The following is a 23,229-nucleotide window of genomic DNA, read 5'->3' as shown; positions in this document are numbered from 1 at the left end:
GCCCATCCCAGCATTGGGAATGCCCATCCCAGGTTTGGGAATGCCCTATCCCAGCTTTGGGAATGCCCATCCCAGCATTGGGAATGCCCATCCCAGCATTGGGAATGCCATTCCAGCTTTGGGAATGCCCACCCCAGCTTTGGGAATGCCCATCCCAGGTTTGGGAATGCCCTATCCCAGCTTTGGGAATGCCCACCCCAGCTTTGGGAATGCCCATCCCAGGTTTGGAAATGCCCTATCCCAGCTTTGGGAATGCCCATCCCAGCTTTGGGAATGCCCATCCCAGCTTTGGGAATGCCCATCCCAGCCCCGGAACCCCTCACTGGGTCCCAGCAGGGCCCCTCAGCAGAGCCCAGCTCAGAGCGAGCCACAGGCAGCGCCCAATTCCCAACCAGCACAAAGGAAGAATTCCCCAAACCCGGAGAATGGCGCTCACAGCCACCAAACCGAGGCTCAGGCCGGGACAAAACCCCTTTGTTGCTCTCCCCAGGAGGGGCTGGGGGTGGCACCGAGCCCCCCGTGTGCCACCCACCGGTGACAGTCGTGCCACACCCAGGCGTGGCGGCCGTTCTTGGGGCGGAAGTCGGACTGGCCGTTGTTGTGGATCTGGGAGGAGAAGCGCAGCAGGCGCCGGTAGCCCGAGGTGAGCGAGGTGTTGTGGGCAGAGCTGGCCAGGCAGTTCTCCTCCAGGGCGCACTGCAGCAGGAACATGGGCCTGTCCTCCAGGTACGACGTCTGCTCCACCAGCTCCGCGTTCAGCACCAGGTCAGGGGCGGCTGGAGGGAGGGAGGGATGGGGGGGATCAAACAAAAGCGCCCCAAAAGGGAGGTGGAGGGTGGTCCTGCCACTGAGCTCCTCAGACTCACTCAGTGAGTCCCACTCAGGGTCATGGAATTGTTTGGGTTTCAAGGATCAGCCCATTTCCACCTCCCACTATCCCAGTTTGCTCCAAGCCCTGTCCAACCTGGCCCTGGACATTTCTCGGGATGGGGCAGCCACAGCTTCTGTAGAAAATCCATTCCGGCCCTTCCCCACCCTCCCAGGGAAGGATTTTTCCTGAATATTCAATCTAATCCCACTCTGAGTTTGAGCACAAGAAGCCTGGCAGGGAACAATTCACCACACAGGAATAGGGACCTTAAATCCCATCCCATTCCACCCTGCCTTGGGCAGGGACACCTTCCACAATCCCAGCTCCGAGCTGGCCTTGGACACTGCCAGGGATCCAGGGGCAGCCAGAGCTCCCCGGGAATTCCATCCCAGCCCCTCACCACGCTCAAAAAGAACAATTCCTCCTGAATTTCTGGATTAATCCTACTCTTGAGTTTGACTGGGAAAAGCCTGGGAGGGAACCATCCACCATATGGGATAGTTGACCTTAAATTCCATCCCATCAATCCCATCCCATCCCACCCCATCAATCCCATCCCATCCCATCAATCCCATCCCCATCTCCATTTCCATCTCATCCCCACTCTCATCCCCACTCATTTTCCTCCGTCTCCATTCCCCATCCTCCTCCCCATTCTCATCTCCACTCCCCTCTCCTCCATCTTCATCCTCACTCCCATCCTTGTTCTCCATCCCATTTCCCACCTGTCCCACTCACATCCCGACCTCCACTTCCATCTCCACCCCCTCTGCCTCCTCATTCCCACTCTCCCTTTCTGTTCCCATTCCCGTTTCAATTCTCCATCCCATTCCCATTTCCATTCTCCATCTCATTTCCATTTTCCACCCCACCCCACCAAGGGCAGGGACACCTCCCACCATCCCAGCTCTCTCCAGGCTGCCCTTGGACACTCCCAAGGCACAGCCAGACCCTCTCCAGGAGGTCGCACCCGCCGCTCCCCCTGCATGTTCCCCCGTTCCCGGTTGGGATCCATCCCGTTACTCACTCTCCGAGCAGGACACGCCGGCCCCGAAGCGTCCCCCTCCCCTGGGGCAGGACACGTGGGCCCCGTCGTGGCGGCAGTGGGACAGGGACATCTCTGTCCCCGAGCACTTCACCCCGCTCATCACCACGTCATCGGCGCTGACGTCCCCGTGCCAGTACCACGTTTCCTGGGCGGTAAAGGCAGAAAAAGGAATTTCACACGTTCCTTGGGGTTTGAGGGCTCTCAGGGGAATATTTGCCTGCCTAAAGTGCGGATTCTCCCACCAGGGAAGATCAGGGCAAAAACCCCGCGTTATTCAGGAGGATTTGCCTAAGCATGCTGGAGCAGGGAACTCAGGGAAGCAGAATTTTTGTCATCAGAGCCTTAAAAACCTTAAAGCTCATCCAGTCCCACCCCGTGCCATGGGCAGGGACACCTCCCACTGTCCCAGGGTGCTCCAGCCTGGCCTTGGACACTCCCAGGATCCAAGGAATCTCTGGGAATTCCATCCCAGCCCCTCCCCACCCTCCCAGGGAAGGGTTTATTCCTGATATTCCACATAACTCTGCCCTCTGGCAGTAGGAAGCCGTTCCCCCTTGTCCCATCATTCCAGTTCCTGATGAAATTCCCTCTCCTCTCATCATCACAAAACCCCTGGGAATGACACACCATCAACACCCAAACCCCAAAACCTGGGAGAAGGGGAGGGGAGAAAGAACCTAAAATAAACCCTGATGAGACCTGTCCATGTCCGAGCTGGGAGCAGTTTCCAGGAAAAGAAACCCCCGGTGTCCCACGGCTCCCGTTGGCCCCGGGTGTTTGGGAGGGCTGGGAGCACACAGGGCTGCCCTGTTCTGCACACTGGGGCTTTATGCTCCCGGGGCTGGGGCAGCATAAGGGCCTTTTCTCGTCCAAATTCCAGCAGCCTCAGCTCAGGGGAAAAAATGCCTTCTCCTCTCTGGACTCCCCGGGCTGTGCCAACAGAGCCCGGCAGTCGGAAAGGCCGCGGCTCAGGGGTGTGGAGGTGCTCAGCTCCCGGGGTTTGGGGCGGGAAATCGGCTGGAGGAAGCAGCCGGAGCAGGGAACGGCTCCAGCAGCACGTGGGCAGCTCCAGCCTCCTTCCTCCTCCTCCTCCTCCTTCCTCCTCCTCCTTCCTCCTTCTTCCTCCTCCTCCTTCCTCCTTCCTCCTCCTCCTTCCTCCTTCTTCCTCCTCCTCCTTCTTCCTTCTCCTTCCTTCTCCTTCCTCCTCCTCCTTCCTTCTCCTTCCTCCTCCTTCCTTCTCCTTCCTCCTCCTCCTCCTTCCTCCTCCTCCCTTCTTCTCCTTCCTCCTCCCTCCTTCTCCTTCCTCCTTCCTCCTCCTTCCTTCTCCTCCTCCTCCTTCCTCCTCCTTCCTCCTCCTCCTTCCTCTTCCTTCCTCCTTCCTCCTCCTTCCTCCTCCTTCCTTCTCCTCCTCCTCCTTCCTCCTCCTCCTTCCTCCTCCTCCCTCCTTCTCCTTCCTCCTCCCTCCTTCCTCCTCCTTCCTTCTCCTCCTCCTCCTTCCTCCTCCTCCTTCCTGTTCCTTCCTCCTTCCTCCTCCTTCCTTCTTCCTCCTCCTCCTCCTCCTCCTCCTCCTCCTCGGTTCGGGGGTCTCAGGGGCTCACCTGGAAGGCGTGGCTGGCGAAGCCCAGCCCCAGCTGCCGGCACACCACCATGGCCTCCACCGTGCCCCAGTTGTGGCTGCACACCGTGCCCCAGCGCAGCGTCCCGTTGCGCTCGGCCAGCACCTCCACGCGGCCCTCGAAGGGGCTGCGGCCCCCCGCTCAGCCGGAGCTGCGGGACACAGAACACGTAAATCCACGGCAAAATTCCAAGGGAAACGGCAGCAGGTGGGGAAGAAGGTCTCATTCCCCAAAAATTCCAGAAGGATTTGATATCCCCAGCCCTCGTAGACGCTGCAGCCCCTGCTCAGGTGAAGCTGCAGGATGCAAAACCTGTAAATCCATGGCAAACTTCCAAGGGAAAGGGAAACAGGTGGGGAAGAAGGTTTAGTTCACCCAAAATTCAGGAATGATTGGATATCCCCAGTTGGAAGTGGCCCAACCCTTGTAGGGGTTGTGGCCCCTGCTCAGGCAAAGCTGCAGGACACAGAACACGTAAATCCACAGCAAAATTCCAAGGGAAAAGAAAACAGGTGGGGAAGAAGCTTGCATTCCCCAAAAATTCCAGAATGATTGGATATCCCCAGCTGGAAGTGACCCAACCCTCGTAGAGGTTGCGGCCCCTGCTCAGGCGAAGCTGCAGGACACAAAACCCATAAATCCATGGCAAAATTCCAAGGGAAAGGGCAACAGGTGGGGAAGAGGGTTTTGTTCCTCAGAAATTCCAGAATGATTGAAAATTCCCAGTTGGAAGTGACCCAGCCCTCGTAGGGGCTGTGGCCCCCACTTAGGACACAGAACCTGTAAATCCACGGCAAAATTCCAAGGGAAAGGGCAGCAGCTGGGGAAGAAGCTTTCATTCCCCAAAAATCCCGGAATGATTGGATGTCCCTGTCCAGAATTCCCTCACGCCCCGCGTCCCCCAGCTCCTCACCTGGTTCTGGAAGCCCATGGCCGGCACGTTGCACCTCACGGCTGCGTCCTCCTCGTGGTTGCAGCCCTGGGACTCGGTGTTGAACTTGCAGTCCGTGACCGACTTCTCGAAGCCCGTGCAGTCGATCTCGTTCAGGTGGATGGGACCCATTCCTAGGGGGAAAAAACAGGGAAAAAAATCCTTTTGTGTGGTGAGGAAACGCCCCCAGCAGGTTGTGAATGCCACAGCAACCTCCAGCATTCAAAAACTTGGAAAAAATCTGATTTTTTAAAAAAATAAAACAAAAATCTGTGAAATTACTGTTAACATTTCACCGTTAAATTTTTTCCAGTATTCTCTGCGACTCAGGCATGCAAGAATCCCAGGAAAAGCCAAGTTTCCACTGTTTCATAATTTACAAACCTCAGCTGTAGGGATTCACAATTTGTGACCTTTTGGCTGGGCCTTTGTGCTGGAATCTGCTCCCAGTCCAGGCCTGACATTCCTGACGCTGGACTGGGACATCGACACGCTGGCTGTGAATAAAACATCCACAGGGTGGAATGAGAGCTCAGGAAAAGAAATCTGGGCAGCTCGAGGATTCCAGCACTGAGAGAAACAGCAGAGGACGGGCTCGAGAGAAATGGAATAATCGGGGTCGTCCCAGGGACGAACAGCAGCAGAAAATTGGAATTTCCATCAGGAAAACGTGGAAGGGAATGATCCTCCCACAAAACTCAGCTCCTGCCTCCAAAACTGGTTAGAAAAATGAGGCAGAGATGTGAATGTGTTGGGTTTAATTTTACTCACAGTTAATTAATGAGGTTTGGGCTGGCCCTGTGTCCACCCCTCACGCCACAGTGGGACAGGGCCAGAGGACATTCCCGGGGGAGGCTGCTGGGAAATGGAATTTTGTCCTTTATTTTCACCTCCCTCTCATTAAAACCCTGTTTGTGGTTCCCATCTGGAGCTTCTGCAGCCACCGAAGGCTGAGGGGGAGGAAAGCCTCGACCAGAGCTGCAGGGAGAAGCTCCAGGAATGCAGGAGGGAGCCAGGCCGGCATTCCCAGCCTGCCAAAGCCATTCCAGTGGGGTGACAAGGGTGACAAGGGTGACAAAAATGACAAAGATGGCAAAGGCAGGGCCTCCCTGAGCCACAGAACCCTGGCAGGGCTGCTCTTAGGGAAATTATGGCACAGAAATGGAGCCAAAATGGGATGAAATATTGGCAAAATTGTATTTCCTCCCAAGCCACTGCATTTAAAACCCCCAGGACTGGGGCTGTGCATCCAACATTTGCCTTCTCCCAGTCCTTGGAGTTTAATTCCATCCTCTCCCTCCCAGGATATCAACACGTCCACGAGCTCAGTGTCTCCTCCTCTTGTGGAAATAAAGGTGAATTGTTTAATCTGGGTCTGTTCAAGGTGGGGTGAATCCTCCTGCCACACCCTGAGCTCTGTGGGAGGCGCTGCTCTCCCAGTTTGCCTTAACTGGGGCTCCCAGTTCAGGCACTGGGAGCTGATTTAACCAGTGAAACCCGACCTTCCCCACCCTTCCCAGCACCCTCAGAAAACCCAAATTCCCAGGATACAGCTGGAACAGAACCGAGTGGAAACAGGGACAGGGCCTGGAGAGCTCAGAGACCTCCCTGTGCACCCAGAGCCCAAAAAAAAATCTCATTTTCCAACCAAAACGTGACCCTCTGGCTGCTGCAGGGATGTCACCCACGCCAAGGGACCGATGGATGAGCAGAAGGGAAAAGGGGGAAAAAAATGGGAAGGAAAAAAAAAAAAGGATGGGAATCCAGAGGGAGATTCCAGGCCGAGGGATCCAGGCTGAGGAACAGCGCGTTCCACGTTCTCCTCCCTCACGTGGCTGCCCCCAGGATGATGGAGCTGTTCCTGCATAAACACACGTCAGCAAATTCCAGCCCACCACAAAGAGGGGGTTTGGCAAATCCAGCGGATTTGGTCACGTTTTAAAGCTGCCCGGGCTCAGGACACCCACGTGCTGTTTCCTTCTCTCCCCTTCTCCAAGCTGAAGGAATTTCCCCTTTCCAAAATTCCCAAAATTTTCCCCATTCTTTTATTCTCTCAGCAAGGATTTGGTGACTTTTTTTTTGTTGTTATCCCAAGGGTTCAGCATCTTTTTTCTTTTTTTTGTTATTCTTCAACAAGGGGTTGGTTTAATTTTATTTTTGTTATTCTCACAACAAGGGTTTGCTGTCTTTTTTTCTGTTTTGTTTTTGGATTTCCACGCCAGGAACGAGGTGTGGGAATCACCAGGTGGTTCCAGTTCGTCTTTGACCACATTTTGGGATTTAAACCAACTCCCAAAGACAGGAAATCCAAACCCAAACCTGGCTCTGAGCTGTTCAAATGCCCTTCTATTTATAATGAGCTAAATTACTGTCCTGCTCTTAAATTGGAGCGTCTGAAGTCTGACTCCAGGACTGATTTTTTGCCAGGAACCTTCTAGTAATGCATTACACCACGGTGTGGTTCTGCAGAACTCAAAGGGAAGTTCAGAGCAGCAGATGAGATAATTAAGAATTAATTAGTGGAACATCTGCCTGAGCAAAAGGTCAAACTCCTCATCCCCAGAGGTTTTTTTCAGGGAATCTTTCTAAGTCACAGAATTCCAGTCTGGCCTCAAGAGATTCATTAAGGTTAGGGAAGAAATTCCTGGTGCTCAGATTGAACATCCAACAAAAATCCGCTGAATTGTGGGATGTTCCTGGGGGTGGAAGATTCCTTAATTCCTTCAGTGAAAGGAAGGAGGGAGATTTGTTTTACAAACAAACCCAGGGTCTGCTGGAAGATAAAAACCAACAGGGAGAGATAAAAGAAACAATGGGAGGGATTGAACTGATTGATAAGAGGAATGAGAGAGATTTGTCTTTACAAACAAACTGGTAAGTAAAACTGGAAACTGAGGGAGGAAAGAAACAATGGGAGGAAGCAGAAATTCCACAGGAATTCCACTGATTGACACAAGGAAAAGACAAAATGGGACGACAAAAAGAAAATAGAAGGGGTCTGCCTGCATTAGGTGATTTGGGAAGCCTGTACCTGTCAAGCACCTCAGCCAGTGGGGAATGAGGAAGGGAAATGGGGGATAAAAAGGGGAGGGAAATGGGGATAAAAAAGGGAGGGAAATGGGGATAAAAAGGGAGGGAAATCAGGATAAAAAGGGAGGGAAATGGGGATAAAAAGGGAGGGAAATGGGGATAAAAAGGGAGGGAAATGGGGATAAAAAGGAGGGAAACGGGGATCAAAAGGGAGGGAAATGGGGGATAAAAAGGGAGGGAAATGGGGATAAAAAGGGAGGGAAATCAGGATAAAAAGGGAGGGAAATCAGGATAAAGAAGGAGGGAAATCAGGATAAAAAGGAGGCTGCACCCCCTAAAAACTGGAGACACCCCATGGGAAACTCCCTGTGCCACCTCCCGTTATTCAAACAGCTTTCCAAGGCTCCTCTGTCTCCTTTTGGACGTGACCCTCCGGTGTTTGTGGGTGGACTTTCCCGGCTCCAGGGCCCCCTGGAGCTGTGCTGGGGGCTCACCTTGGCCCAGCCTGGCCCCCGTGAGGGCCTCCTTGGCCGCTGCCAAAGCCCAGCTCCCGGCACACCACGCTGGCCGACACCAGGTTCCAGTTGTCGTCGCACACCGTGCCCCCACTCGCCGTTCTTCAGCACCTCCACGCGGCCTTCCCCCGTGTTGGCTCCTCCTTTCAGCCTCACCAGGGGTTGCTGCAAGACACAGACACGGGAGAAGTGATGCACATGGGTCCTTTCCTTTCCTTTCCTTTCCTTTCCTTTCCTTCCTTTCCTTTCCTTTCCCTTTCCTTTCCCTTCCTTTCCTTTTCCTTTCCTTTCCTTTCCTTTCCTTCCTTTCCTTTCCTTTCCTCCTTTCCTTTCCTTTCCTTTCCTTTCCTTTCCTTTCCTTTCCTTTCCTTTCCTTTCCTTCCTTTCCTTTCCTTTCCTTTCCTTTCCTTTCCTTTCCTTTCCTTTCCTTCCTTTCCTTTCCTTTCCTTTCCTTTCCCTTTCCTTTCCTTTTCCTTTCCTTTCCTTTCCTTTCCTTTCCTTTCCTTTCCTTTCCTTTCCTTTCCTTTCCTTCCCAAACCTTCCCTTCCCTTCCCTTCCCTTCCTTCCCTTCCCTTCCCTTCCCTTCCCTTCCCTTCCCTTCCCTTCCCTTCCCCTTCCCAATTTCCCTTCCCAATTTCCCTTCCCAATTTCCCTTCCCAATTTCCCTTCCCAATTTCCCTTTCCCTCTCCAATTTCCCCTTCCCTCAGAGTTTAAGGTTTTAAAATACACTAATATCTATAAAGCAACATTGAGGTTTTAGGGCCCAGGCTAAGTTTTTCTTTTTCACCACCTTCATGGCTCTGGGTGGTTTTTTGTAATTGGGTAGAAAAATTCACATTGCGGGCCAGGGGTGTTTGGTTATTGGGTTAAAAGTAAAAATAATTTAGCTGTCATTTCTTAATTGGAAGATTTGTCCTTAAAAAGACCTTGGAAGGAGTTAAAGACAGAGCCATTTTTCACTTTGTTAGCTGCAACTCACAGCTTGTGAGACTGTAACATAGATAGGAATTAATAAACATCGGAGTCCAGACAAAATCCATCTCTTGTGCAATTAATTCTGGCTCTAACAGAAGAAAAGATGACAAAACTCCACAGTTTGGATTTTGCCCTTTTTTCCTTTGATGTGTTCTCTGTATTCCTCACACACGGAATCTCAGAATCACTGGGTGTGAAGAGACCTCCAAGACCATCGAGCCCAACCCAGCCCCAGCACCTCAACTCAATATAAACTGAATTTTCAGCCAGAAACACCCAGCTGAGAGGCAGCTCCAGCTCCACTCATCTCCGGGTTTACAATATTTAATTTTTAATTAAGATTTATCAATTAAAATGATTTAAATATTTAAATAAATATAAATAAAATAAGCAATAAATTAAATTTAATTTAATATTTAATGTCCTGGGTGAATCACCCAGTGCCAAGCAGGGAGCTGCCAATTCCTGCTTCACCTGAGAGCTGGGCTGGGGTGGGGAGAGCAAAGTTGGAGGTTTGGGAACACCAAAATTCCTTCTCTTTTCCGACTGGGATCGTGCCTGGAGCTTTTTCTCCGGGCTGGGGTCACACCAAGGACACGCAAAGCCCAAACAAAGGCTTAAGGAATTACTTGGCAGCGCGTGGGGCTCGGGAGATTAACAATGATTTACAAAACCTTTCACCTCCCCGGCCTAAATCCTGCAGGCTCCGCTGCAGGGAAGAGCCTGGGATCCAGGCAGGGATTGCGTTATTCCCACCAATAATAATTCCCATTATTGGGAAGAGATCCCTCCTAAAACCACCCAGGAACAGGCACAAAATCTGAATTTTCACGGTTTCCATAAAATCCTCTGATGAAAAACCTCCAAGATTCCCACTCAGTCCTAAGGCTGCAGCTGGAAAATTTCCCTTGGCCCCACCTGGCTGCCCTCTCCTATCCCTGATGCTGGGAATGACAAATTCCAGCCTTGTTTTCCTGGAATTCGGGAGGAGATTTGGGATGGACCTGGAATTTGGGAGGAAATTTGGGACAGACCTGGAATTTGGGACAGACTTGGAATTTGGGACGGAGCTGGAATTCGGGAGGAAATTTGGGATGGAGCTGGAATTTGGGAGGAAATTTGGGAGGAAATTTGGGACAGACCTGGAATTTGGGATGGAGCTGGAATTTGGGAGGAAATTTGGGAGGAAATTTGGGATGGAGCTGGAATTCGGGAGGAAATTTGGGATGGACCTGGAATTTGGGATGGAGCTGGAATTTGGAAGGAAATTTGGGATGGACCTGGAATTCAGGAGGAAATTTGGGAGGAAATTTGGGATAGATCTGGAATTTGGGACGGAGCTGGAATTTGGGGGGGTGGGAGCTCAGCTGGGGGCGCAGGGAGAGGGGAGTGCAGAGGGGTCGGGGGTGAACGGTGACACCTCCGGGGGTTTCCTGCTCTCCCGGGCAGCTGGACGGGATTTCGGGAAGGAATTCCTGGAATTCCCAGATTTGCTGTGGCTGCCCCTGGATCCCTGGCAGTGCCCAAGGCCAGGCTGGAGCCCCCTGGGGCAGGGGAGGTGTCCCTGCCATGGCAGGGGTGGCACTGGGTGGGCTTTGAGGTCCCTCCCAACTTACAGATCATAAAACAGCGCTTTAAATAAAAATGAAAGAGAAAAGAACTAAAAATGAAACAAAAATGAAATTAAAAATGAACTAAAAATGAACTAAAAATAAGAATGAAATAAGAATGAAATAAGAATGAAATAAGAAATGAAATAAGAAATGAAATAAGAAATGAAAGAATAATGAAATAAAAATAAAAATGAACTAAAAATGAACTAAAAATAAGAATGAAATAGGAATGAAATAGGAATGAAATAAGAATGAAATAAGAATGAAATAAGAAATGAAAGAATAATGAAATTTTTAAAATTAAATAATTAAATAAAAATAAAAATGAACTAAAAATGAACTAAAAATGAACTAAAAATTAATATTAAATTAAAATAAAATAAAAATAAATAAATAAATATAATGAAATAACAATTCAATAAAATTAAAATAAAATAAAAATAAATTAAAATTAAAAATAAATTAAAATTAAAATTAAATAAAAATTAAAATTAAATAAAAATAAAAATTCAATAAAAATTAAAATTAAATAAAATAAAAATAAATAAAAATTAAAAATAAATAAAAATTAAAAATAAATAAAAATGAAAATTAAATAAAAATAAAAATTCAATAAAAATTAAAATAAAATAAAAATAAAAATAAATAAAAATTAAAAATAAATAAAAATAAAAAAAAATAAAAATAAAAATTAAATAAAAATTAAAATTAAATAAAAATGAAAATTAAATAAAAATAAAAATTAAATAAAAATAAAAATTAAATAAAAATAAAAATTAAATAAAAATTAAATACAAATTAACACACACCCAAATCCAAGCACAAACCCCTTACTCCCAGCTCTACCCCAAAGAGACCAAACCCGTCCAGCCGCGCTCACCTCCTGCCTGAAGGCCTTGCGGAAGCCGCCGTGGGCGCCGGGCGCGAAGGCGCGGCCGGGCACGCAGCTCACCACGGCCGGGAGCCCGCCCGGGCAGCTGCGGTTGTGCCCCGCGCCGGGGGCGCCCAGGCGGCAGCCGGAGATGTGAGCCTCGCTGCCGCTGCACGCCATGGAGAACGGCCAGAAGTGCTGCTGGCGCCGGCTGGCGAACAGCCTGCGGGAAATAAAAAATAAAAATGTAAAGGGATTTTGTCAAGTTTTGGGGGAAAAGTTGGGCATCCATGGGGAAAAAAAGAAGAAAAAAAGGGATTTTTGGGAGGAAAAGTGCCCTGCTTCCATCTGCTGGTGAACATCCTGGGGAAAAAGGGGGAAAGGTGGGGATCAATGGGGAAAAATAAAAAATATAAAGGGATTTTGTAAAGTTTTTGGGAGGGAAAATGCCCTGTCCTGCTTCCTTCTGCTGGTGAACATCCTGGGGGAAATAAAAAATATAAAGGGATTTTGTCAAGTTTTGGGGAGGGAAAATGCCCTGCTTCCTTCTGCTGGTGAATATCCTGGGGGAAATAAAAATATAAAGGGATTTTGCTAAGTTTTGGGAGGGAAAATGCCCTGCCCTGCTTCCGTCTGCTGGTGAACATCCTGGGGGGAAATAAAAAATATAAAGGGATTTTGTCAAGTTTTTTGGGGAAAAGTTGGGCATCCATGGGGAAAAAAGAAGAAAAAAAGGGATTTTTGGGAGGAAAAGTGCCCTGCTTCCATCTGCTGGTGAACATCCTGGGGAAAAAGGGGGAAAGGTGGGGATCAATGGGGAAAAATAAAAAATATAAAGGGATTTTGTAAAGTTTTTGGGAGGGAAAATGCCCTGTCCTGCTTCCTTCTGCTGGTGAACATCCTGGGGGAAATAAAAAATATAAAGGGATTTTGTCAAGTTTTGGGGAGGGAAAATGCCCTGCTTCCTTCTGCTGGTGAATATCCTGGGGGAAATAAAAATATAAAGGGATTTTGCTAAGTTTTGGGAGGGAAAATGCCCTGCCCTGCTTCCGTCTGCTGGTGAACATCCTGGGGGGAAATAAAAAATATAAAGGGATTTTGTCAAGTTTTTTGGGGAAAAGTTGGGCATCCATGGGGAAAAAAGAAGAAAAAAAGGGAATTTTGGGAGGAAAAGTGCCCTGCTTCCATCTGCTGGTGAACATCCTGGGGAAAATAAAAAATATAAAGAGATTTTGTCAAGTTTTTTGGGGAAAAGTTGGGGATCTGTGAAATGAAAAATAAAAATAAAGGGATTTTGTTAAGTTTGGGAGGGAAAATGCCCTGCTTCCTTCTACTGCTGACCATCTTGGAGGAGAAAAAGGGGAAAAGGTGAGGATTCGTGAAACCCCCCCAAAAAATTAAATAAATAAAGGGATTTTGCTAAGTTTTTGGGAGGTAAGTTTTGGGGAGGAAAAATGCCCTGCTTCCTTCTGCTGGTGAACATCCTGGAGGGAGAAAAAGGGGAAAAGTTTGGGGATCAGTGAAATGCAAAATAAATGAATAAATGAATAAATGAATAAATGAATAAATGAATAAATGAATAAATGAATAAATGAATAAATGAATAAATAAATAAATGAATAAATAAATAAATAAATAAATAAATAAATAAATAAATAAATAAAGGGATTTTGCTAAGTTTTTTGGGGGAAAGTTGGGGATACATGAAATGAAAAATAAAAAATATTAAAGGTATTTTGCTAAGTTTTTGGGAGGGAAATTTTTGGGGTGAATTTTGGGACAATTTTCCCGGGGTGAAGTGAGGATTGGACAGAGGCTGATCCGTTCATCCACGCCGTGGCTCTGTTGAGGCATCAGTTAAAAACACGGAATGATTCCGGCTGGAAAAGACCTCCAAGATCATCAATTCCAACCCCCTCAAAGGAAATAAATCCCAGCAAGAACTAAAAAACCTGAGTAGGAATCCAATGAGACATCCCAGGAGAGCAGATCCCACCCCAGGGATAATTCCAAATACACAAACCAGGCTGGAAAACCCCAAAAAATCCCTTCCCCTTTTGCTGAGCAGCAACTCTCAGATTTTTTTTGGGAAAAATCCAAATCCTCCCGGAGCTGTGTTAACAACCTGAGAGCGATTTCCGAGAGTCCCCTGCTGCCGTGTTCACAGCAGAGCTTGGCAGCAGCTCCTGCTCTGGCTCCCAAAGCTCCTGGAGCTGCTCCAGGCGCTCCTGAGGAGGGGAGGGCACGTGTGACAAACTGGGAAAGGGCAGGAATCCAGCTCCATCCGGACTGGGAGGCTGCTGGAGCGGACAGGGATGGAAATACGGGGCAGGTCAGCCTCAAAAAAAGGAGATAAAAATGCAGGGAAGTGATCCCGAGCCCTGCTGGGATCTCCACGTGGCTCTGGGTGATCCCGGTGCTGAGAGATTCCAGGGATCTCTGCCAGGCTGAGCCGGGATCCAGGGATGAGCTGGCACAGCCGGGTGGGCGGAATTTGGGGACAAAAAGCAGCGGTTGAGGTTTGGTGCAGCACAGAGAGCCCGGGCAGCAGCTGGAGAGGGGCAAGGAGCCTTTCTGAGGGGTTTTGGGAACTCTGCTGGGGCAGGACCAGGTTTTCCCCAGGTTTTCCCCAATTTTTCCAGATTTCCCCAGGTTTTCCCAGGTTTTCCCAGGGTTCTCCAGGTTTTGCCAGGTTTTGCCAGGTTTTCCCAGGTTTTTCCCAGGTTCTCCCCAGGTTTTCCCCAGGTTTTCCCAGGTTTTCCCAGGTTCTCCCCAGGTTTTCCCCAGGTTTTTTTTCCCAGGTTTTCCCAGGTTTTCCCCAGGTTTTCTCAGGTTCTGCCCAGGTTTTTCCCAGGTTTTCCCCAGGTTTTCCCCAGGTTTTTTTCCCCAGGTTTTCCCTTTAGGATTTCGATTTTGCAGGCTCACTTTTCTGCCCAGCTCAGCAGAAGGGCTCTCCTGGCTCCCAGCCTCTCCCTAATCCCTCCTGGAACCTGACCTGCCCTGGCTGGGGCTGGGGACGGATCCAGCCAGGCTGGAGAGGAGCTGGGATCGCATCCCACGGTGCTGGAAAAGGACGGAGCAGGGCTGGGATCCATCCCAGGGAGCAGCAGCAGGGCCCTGCCTGGAAAAGGAACTGTCAGAACCCTCCTGTGGCACAGCAGAGCTGCCAGGGACCCCTGAATGGAGGGAAAAAAGGATGGGAAAAGAGGAATGGAGTAAAAATTTAAAAAGAAATAAACCCAGGGAGGATGTGACACAAAGCAGGCACTTCCCAGCTGTGCTCAGGACAGGAGGGGGGACTGAAGGAGAATTTTCCTCCTTCAGACAGGTCCAGAGAGCTCCGTGAACTCCAGAGCAGACAAGAACCAGCCCGGCTCAGGGCAGCAGGGATGGGGATGCCTCAGAATAGCAAACAATGACCTCATCCTGGAAATTTCATGAGGCAGCGACATCTGGATGGTGTTACCAGCCCTGGGGAGAAATAAAACCCCACCTCGTGTCCCCAGACTGAGTCTGGGCAAAGAAAAAAAGCAGAATTCAGCTGATCCTTACAGCCAGAACCTCGGGGCTTTGCTGGTGTTTCCTTTTTAACACAAAAGGATCCGTGGGAGCCCGGGGTGACGCTGCTCAGGGCAGAGGTGGGAATGAACATCCCTGCTGGAATTCAAACCAATTCTGCAATGAACATCCCTGCTGGAATTCAAACCAATTCTGCAATGAACATCCCTGCTGGAATTCAAACCAATTCTGCAATGAACATCCCTGCTGGAATTCAAACCATTTCTGCAATGGACATCCCTGCTGGAATTCAAACCAATTCTGCCGGTGAGGAGAGAGGGGTTTGCACCCCAGAAGAGCTTCAAACAAAGCACGAGCAGAGCCAAGGGCTGAGGGTTGGTTGAGGAGCACTCGGGATATTCCACGATTTGGGGAGCGGAGAGGAAATCACTGCACACAAAGTGCAGGAAAATTCCCCCAAATCCCAGGGAGCAGAGCCTGGGGAGCTCCTCCAGAGCTGTGGGCAGAGGTTTCAACCCCTGGGGAGCTCCTGAAGCCATCAAGGTGCTGCCTTCAGCCTCAGGAGGAGGGAGGGAAGCCAGAAGCCCTTCAGATCCTGGATTTTCCAGGGAAAAACAAACCAGGAGAGTTCTTCATACAAATATGGAAGTGATGAGTGCCCAGCGCCTCTGAGTGGGCTCATAACGGGGTGAGCAGACTGGTTAAACTGGGAGTGGCTGTTTGATCCTGGATCAAACAAAATTCCCATTTTGTTGTCGAGTCCCAAAGGCTTCAGGAAGGCATCAGGTCCATCTCGGTGATCCCGAATTTCTCCTCTCTCCATCAGCAAAACGCATTAAATTCTGCTTTCCCAGCCAGAGCAGGAACTGGGAGGAGGAGTTACAGCAACTCCTCCATAAAACCCACCACGAGGGACGGACAAGAGCAGGGACTCAGCTTCAGATTTGTTTCATTTCCGAACATAAATCGCGCTGTCAGCTCCAGAGGCCGAGTTCCAGCCAGGAATAAACCCCTGGCAGGGGGACAACGATGAACTCAGTTGTTTTCTTTCGAGCAAGATCCATCTGTAAATCGTTTCTCCTCCAGCAGCGTGCAGGAGCTCGGCAGGCAGGGCTGGGGCAGTGGGACGGGGGATGTGGGAAGGGGAAGCAGAAACCTGATCCCAGCTTTTCTGGGAGCGGGGAAGGAGCTGCTCCAGGGAGAGGGGGATTCTCAAATTAAAGGAGGAAGGAGGAGAAAGGACTTTTGTGCAGCTTCACAGGGAGAGGGGGTTTAGCTCCAGGATGAGTTTTTCCCTTTCCGAAACAAAGCACGTGGGACAAGCATCCTGGGAATCCTGCAGACAGAATTCCAGCGGGTTCCTCATTCCTGCTTTTCCCTGTGCTGTTCCTGTGATTTTCCCTTTGGGCTGTTCCAAGCCAAGGAGCTTTCCAGAGGATCCGGATTTTGCTGATGAGAGGAACAAAACGCAGCCAGGCTGATCCAGAGGGAAAATTCAGGCACAGCAATTCCACAGTTCGAGCTCTTCCCTCTCCAGGTGGGACAGGCATCCCCTGGCCCGGGTGAGAAGGTGACACTGGTCACCATCCCAGTGAGCACAAATCCAAGGTCATTCCCAGCCCGGAACTGGGAGCTTTCCCAGTAACCCCAGCTGAACACCGAGGGAAGCAGCCCAAGGAAGAATTCAGCTTTTAAACTCTGCTGACAAACAAAACCCTGCAGCTGCCAAAGCTTTACGAGCCTCTCCCACCCAATAAAAGCCATCCCCATTTTTCTTTTCCCTGACCTGGGATAATGCTCGGCGTCTTTTCCAAAATATTTGTGGGTGCTGGAGCCCAGCAAGGCCGAGAACGAGGAGAGGGAGGGAGGCCTTGGGGCACTGAGATCTCCTGGGCTGGGATTTGGGAGCGCTTCACATCCCTAATTCCAGCCCAATTCAATGGGATTTTCAGCTTTTTTGAGTTTTCTGAGTTGCTGCTGAGCAACCTCCCGTCAGTTTTTCCATTTCCAATTTCTGGACAGCTCCTGAGCACCCTTTTATTTAAGGTTCCAGATGCTCCGGCTTAATGCTTTTCTTGGAAAGGCCACAAGTGGAAGCAGGAAAAATCCACTTTGTCTGTCTGGAGGTGATTTATTCCCTGCTCCTGCAGGGGGTGGGAATCTCAGGGATGGGTTTGAGGGAAACGAGCTGTGCTGGTGGAAGCAAACCCTCCTCAAACTTTGAATTATAACTTTAGGAGTTTGTTTGGTATTAAAGAATTTGAAACTGTAGTTTTAGACTGGAAAAAAGCTTTCTCACAGAATGGTAGAAAAACATCCTGGATATGGAAGAAAGATTTCAGCTCGCTGATTTATGGTTCTTAAAAAGGGAAATTGGACATCACTGACAAAGATTGATAGACCTGGAAAAGAGAAGCTGGACCCCACCTGGGATAAAAATCCTGGATGTACACCCTGGATTATTGAAATCTAAAATGGATCGCAATGGAGTACAGAAATTGAACAGGAACCAAACATCACCACCACAGATTTACGACTTCTAGGTATTGAATAGTGACAATAAAAATTGGAAATAAGCTGAGAAAATCTCATTAATATGTATGAATACAGCCAATAAAATCCCAGCACGTCCAGGTGTGCAGTCAGAAGGGAAAATCCTTCCACTGTACCCAGCGCTGCCTTTGCTCACACTTTACCATGCCAAATAATCAATTACTTGAATAATTGAATATAAATTGAATTGCTGCTTGATTTATTGGCAGTGTCAAGTCTCTCATTTCTAGCAGCACCAACCGTGACAGCTCTGCCTTCACAAGGCTGATTCAGCCACGCCATGTCACAGTCCAGGACATCCCTGTGGCCACCCTGAAGGGTTTGGGGACCGGACAGGGGGTCTGGGGTCTGTCCCAGGGGCTCAGGCAGCCTCACACAGAGCCCAGGAGGGCACTGCCTCTGATCCCTGCCATGGCAGTGAATGCCCTCAGGGTGTGAAGAATCACAAGCTGGGAGAATTCAAAATAAGCAGTAGTTAGTTTATCACAGAGTGTAAATGGAGAATTTAGGATTTTTATTTTATGGAGGAATTGGGGAGTGGTCCTGCCCTCCTTGTTCTTGTTCTCATCCCCATTTTCTGCTGAGCTGTGTCACAAGGATTGGTTCAGAGTAGAAATGCCAGGTTAACACAGGCAGTGAGCATTGGTGAGATTCTGTCAATAAAAAGTTCCTTGTGGCCGTGGTTGGGTCAGGGAATGGTACAAAGGGCCCGGGACCCTCTGACCCGCCCAGTCCTGCTCTGCTGGGGACGCCCTGCAGAGCTGGGACAGAGCTGGGAGATGATGGACAATAAACAACCTTGGGATGTTTTATTTTAATTTACCTTTTTTTTTTTAATTTAATTTACCAATTTTTTTTTTTTACCATTAAACTGAGGACTGGGGACTCAGCCTGGCTGCTCTGGCTCCGGCCTGAGACCTTTGGGCAAGGGAAGCTCCAAAACCTGATTGACTTGGGAACAGCAACCCTGAGAACGCAATAAAAGACTTTTCCACCCACACACCCCCATTTCTCTCCACCCGCCCTTACTTGTAGACGTTGGCGTTGTATTTCCTCTCGCTGGGGAAGCCGAACATGCCGCAGACCACCCGGGAGTTCTTCATGGTCCAGTGCTTGTCACAGATCTGCTTCCAGGTGCCCCCGTCCTTCACCTCCACGTAGCCCTCGGTGACGGGGACGCGCTTGCGGTAGGTGGCCAGGATGGCGCGGATGCGGATGTCCTCCACCTGGATGTTCATGTTCTGGGGAGGGAAAGAGGGAGCGGGGCTGGGTTAGCAGGGAAGGGGTCTGGGGAGTCCCAGGTGGGGTCAGAGACCAGCTGTGGGCAAGTTCTGAGGGTGGAAAATAAACAGGAATGATGCTGGGTTGTAGGGAAATGGGGTCTGGGGAGTCCCAGGTGGGGTCAGAGACCAGCTGTGGGCAAGTTCTGTGAGCACAAAATAACTGGGAATGGTGCTGGGTTGTAGGGAAATGGGGTTTGGGGAATTCCAGGTGGGATCACAGCTCAACTGTCCTGTGGTGGAAAAGAAATGGGAACGGGGCTGGGTTAGCAGGGAATGGGTCTGGGGAGTCCCAGGTGGGATCACAGCCCAGCTGTGATCAAGTTCTGTAGGTGGAAAAGAAATGGGAATGGTGCTGGGGTGTAGGGAAATGGGGTTTGGAAATTCCAGGTGGGATCACAGCTCAACTGTGGTCAGGATTTGATGGGATATTGGGAAAAATCCTTCCCTGTGAGGGGCTGGGATGGAATTCCCAGATTTGCTGTGGCTGCCCCTGGATCCCTGGAAGTGTCCCAGGCCAGGCTGGAGCACCCTGGGACAGAGGGAGCTGTCCCTGCCGTGGCAGGGGTGGAATGAGGTGATTTTTAAGCTCCTTTCCAACCCAAACCTTGCTGGGATTTTATGAAACAAACCTTTCCACCTTGTGTGAATCCATCCTCTGCATGAGGAATCTTTTCCTCATTAAAAAAATAAAAAATAAAAAAGCTCTAATTTATTTTATAAGCAGTTCTGTAACAAATCTGCTTTGTCACTTCAATTCCAAGCGCTGTTTTCACCTCAGTTTAGTCCCTGTGGAAATAAACCCAGCTCAGCTTTGCTTAAGCGCAGAATTCCAGGTGCAGGGAGCTGGGAGCCCTGGCAGGGAAGGCTTTGGGTTTTTCACTGGTTTTTTTGTGGAATTTGGGATTCCAAGGTGCTGACAGCAGCGTTTCCCCAGCTCCTCCTCCCTGACCTGGGACAGCCAGTGAGTCACGGATGGATTTCACATCTGGGGCCCGAGTGAGGGCACAGAGCAGCCCTGGAGGGTTCCGGGGACAAATCCCGGCTGGAGGGGGCAAATCCAGGCTGGGAAAAAAAATCTGAGGGCAAAACCCAACCCTGCAGAGCTCCAGGGGGAAATCCAGGCTGGAGGGGGCAAATCCAGGCTGGGAAAAAAAATCTGAGGGCAAAAACCAACCCTGCAGAGCTCCAGGGGGAAATCCAGGCTGGAGGGGGCAAATCCAGGCTGGGAAAAAAAATCTGAGGGCAAAAACCAACCCTGCAGAGCCTCAGGAGCAAATCTAGGGTGGAGGGGGCAAATCCAGGCTGGAGGGGGAAAATCCTGGCTGGAAAAAACATCCTTGAGAGCACAGATCAGTCCTGCAGAATTCCAGGAGCAAATCCTGTCTGGAGGGGGTAAATCTGGGCTGGGAAAAAAAATCTGAGGACAAAAACCAACCCTGCAGAGCCCCAGGGACAAATCCTGGCTGGAAGGGGGAAAATCCAGGCTGGAAAAGATTGCAGAGGGCACAAATCCTGTCTGGAGGGGGTAAATTTTGGCTGGAAAAGATTCCTTGAGGGCACAAACCAACCCTGCAGAGCCCCAGGGATAAATCCTGGCTGGAAAAGATCCTCTGTGGCGAGCGGTTACAAAAGAGCTTCTGAAAAAACAAAAAAAAATTAGAGTAAATTCCCTTCCAGGAGCATTTTCCTGGTCAATTATGTGCAAACCCACGTGGCCCTGCTCGGGGTTACATCAGAACTGAGGAATCCTCGGATTCAGCCACTCGGAAAAGGAAAATAAAAATCGCCACGGGCCTCTGGTCAGGGCTGGCAGGACCTGCCAGGTCCTGCAAGTCCCGAGGCTCAGCCATTCCCCAGATGCTTTCGCCTTTGGGTGCTGATGCAACCAAGAGAGCCCAGGGAAGGGCAGAGAAAAGATCTTTATCCTTCCACAGCACCCGCAGAAAAAAGGAGAAAAGGGGATTAAATTGAGGGGAAAACTTCCTTTTCCAGAATTGTCTGTGTTTGAGCTGTGGGGGAATCCTCTTCCCCTGTGACTCTGATGGAAATCAAAGGAAACTCTGCCTTTTCCATGATTTTTTTGGGGTGTTAATTAGCAGGGAACCCCCATTTTCCATCATTTTCCATGGAAGGTGGAACCTTGACAATGCTTTTCTATGGGTTGGAATGAAGGGGAACTCTCCCATTTTTATTGTCCTAAGACTGAAATTGGTGGGGAGGCCCAAGCCCAACTTTCCCTCTTTTTTAAGGGTTTGGAAAGAGGAAAAAAGGCAGGAAAAGGGGCAGGGATGGGGTTGGCACCTCCTCCTCATCTTCATCCCTGCTCCTCTGCCCACACCACCTTGGACAACTCATTTAAGGCTTCCCTCCTCCTTTTCCTTATTTTTCCCCCCTTTCTCTCTTTTATTTATTTTATTTTCTGTCCACATTTACCACCCAGGTTTGGGAATCACTGATTCCCCCTCAGCTGCAGGAACTCAATTCCCCAAAATCCGAACTGGAGCATCCCTCAGCTCCTGGGAAAACAGGATTTACCCAAACACTGCTACTCACACGGGCGTCCTAGGCTGGGCTCCAGCTCTGAAAGCTCCTGTGGCTCCCAAGAATTAAAAATAACCCCTGTGATACCCAAATTCGTCACATCTGAGGCAATTCCAGGTGTTCTGAGGCTCTGAGGGGATTTCAAACCTCTCCGCTGGAGCCTGAGAATTCCATTTGCAGTTTCTCCTGAGCTTGGCAGTTTCTCCTAAAATCTTGCAGAATTTTTGTCTACGTGCTGCCAGGGAGGTATCACAGCCCCAGGGCATTCCAGGCCTCCCCAGGCTGCTCTCCAAACCCCAACATTCCCTTCTCCCACTGCAATTCGGGAAACGTTTCCAGCTTTTGCCTCGATGGAGGAATTGTTTCCCCTTGGAGAACCTCGTTTGCCCTTGTTCCCCCTACCCCGCCTCGTTTTCTTCACCAGGAAAAATAAAAGAAGCAATCAAAGCCTTAAATCCACTTGGAAACAGCTCAGGGTGCTGAAGATCTCCAAGTGGTTTTAATAAAAGCCTTTTAAAGGGATTAACCCAAAGGCCAGGGAGGCCAAGGCTAAAACTGAGCTGGAAAAGCACCTGGGAGAAGATGGGAAACGGGAGGGAATCCGGGGTTTTCCTGGTAATTTTGCAATCATTTCTGCAGCTCAACAAATCAAAAGGAGTCGCTCCAGCTGCTCCCAGAAGAGCTCTGAGCACGGCAGGAGGGGGATGTCCGTGACTCCAGAGCTCGAGATCCCAGAATTTCCTTCTCTAGGACTCAAAATCCCAGAATTTCCCACTCCAGAGCTCGAGATCCCAGAATTTCCCACTCCAGGACTCAAAATCCCAGAATTTCCCACTCCAGAGCTCAAAATTCCATTATTTCCCACTCCAGCACTCGAGATACCAAAATTTCCCACTCCAGCACTTGAAATTCCTGTATTTCCTACTCCAGCACTTGAGATCCCAGAATTTCCCACTCCAGGACTCAAAATCCCAGAATTTCCCACTCCAAGACTCAAGATCCCTGTATTTCCCACTCCAGCACTCAAAATCCCATTATTTCCCATTCCAGCACTTGAGATCCCAGAATTTCCCACTCCAGCACTTGAAATTCCTGGTTTTCCCCTCTCCAAAACTCAAAATCCCATTATTTCCCACTCCAGGACCAAAATCCCTGTATTTATTTCCCACTTCCAAGCTGGGCATTTGGACATTTCTTCCCCTCCGCACTGACTGGGCTGGGTCCTTGTTGATTTTTTTTTTTTGTTTTACAGCAGTGAAAAATGAGGTGTAAATGGAATTTTTTGCTCTTGGATTTGGGCAAACATTCCCGGGGCCAATGTGGCACCTCAGGCTCTGGACAAAGCTCTCCCTCCTCATCCCTCTCCCCCGGAGATGCTGACTCAGACACAAAAAGAAATCCTGCTCCAACCTGGGATTCTGTTTCATGCATCCAACTCTTTTGACATCTTTTTTTTTTTTTTTTTGGCCTGCGTTTGCCAAGGAGGATAAAAAAAATGAACAAAGCAGCAAAAAAAGAGAAATAAAATGAGGCAACATTTCGTTCCTGGAGGGAATTCATCTCCTGATGGCTCCAACAGAGCACAGTGAGATTTTCAGGATCTGTCTGAGGGCAAAACCAACCCCAGTCCTGTCTCCTTTTCCTTCCCAGGGGTGGTTTAGAGCAGGGAATTTTGGAATTTTGTTTGGGAATAAAACCAACCCTAATTCTGTCCCCTTTTCCTTTCCAAGGCTGATTTAGAGCAGGGAATTTTGGGAGCAAAACCAACTTAAATCCCATCCTCTTTTCCTTCCAGGGGCTGGTTTAGAGCAGGGAATTTTGGAATTTTGTCTAGGAACAAACCCAACCCCAATCCCATCCCC

General features: G+C 49.4%; 1 protein-coding gene across 1 annotated transcript in view; it reads right to left on the bottom strand.

The window, feature by feature from the left end:
• Positions 1 to 23,229, bottom strand: part of LOXL2 (lysyl oxidase like 2) — a 46,629-nt gene that overhangs the window by 6,822 nt on the left and 16,578 nt on the right. The window contains 10 exon segments of the mRNA XM_063420091.1: positions 533 to 776; positions 1,899 to 2,064; positions 3,518 to 3,675; positions 4,142 to 4,151; positions 4,449 to 4,600; positions 7,991 to 8,027; positions 8,029 to 8,100; positions 8,102 to 8,176; positions 11,481 to 11,694; positions 18,573 to 18,784. Of these exon segments, the coding sequence (XP_063276161.1) occupies positions 533 to 776; positions 1,899 to 2,064; positions 3,518 to 3,675; positions 4,142 to 4,151; positions 4,449 to 4,600; positions 7,991 to 8,027; positions 8,029 to 8,100; positions 8,102 to 8,176; positions 11,481 to 11,694; positions 18,573 to 18,784 (1,340 nt within the window).

The sequence above is a fragment of the Prinia subflava genome, chromosome 29, assembly GCF_021018805.1.
Source record: "Prinia subflava isolate CZ2003 ecotype Zambia chromosome 29, Cam_Psub_1.2, whole genome shotgun sequence".
NCBI lineage: Eukaryota > Metazoa > Chordata > Aves > Passeriformes > Cisticolidae > Prinia > Prinia subflava.
Note: the sequence above shows the minus strand (reverse complement) of the source record. Positions and strands in the feature narration are given on the sequence as shown.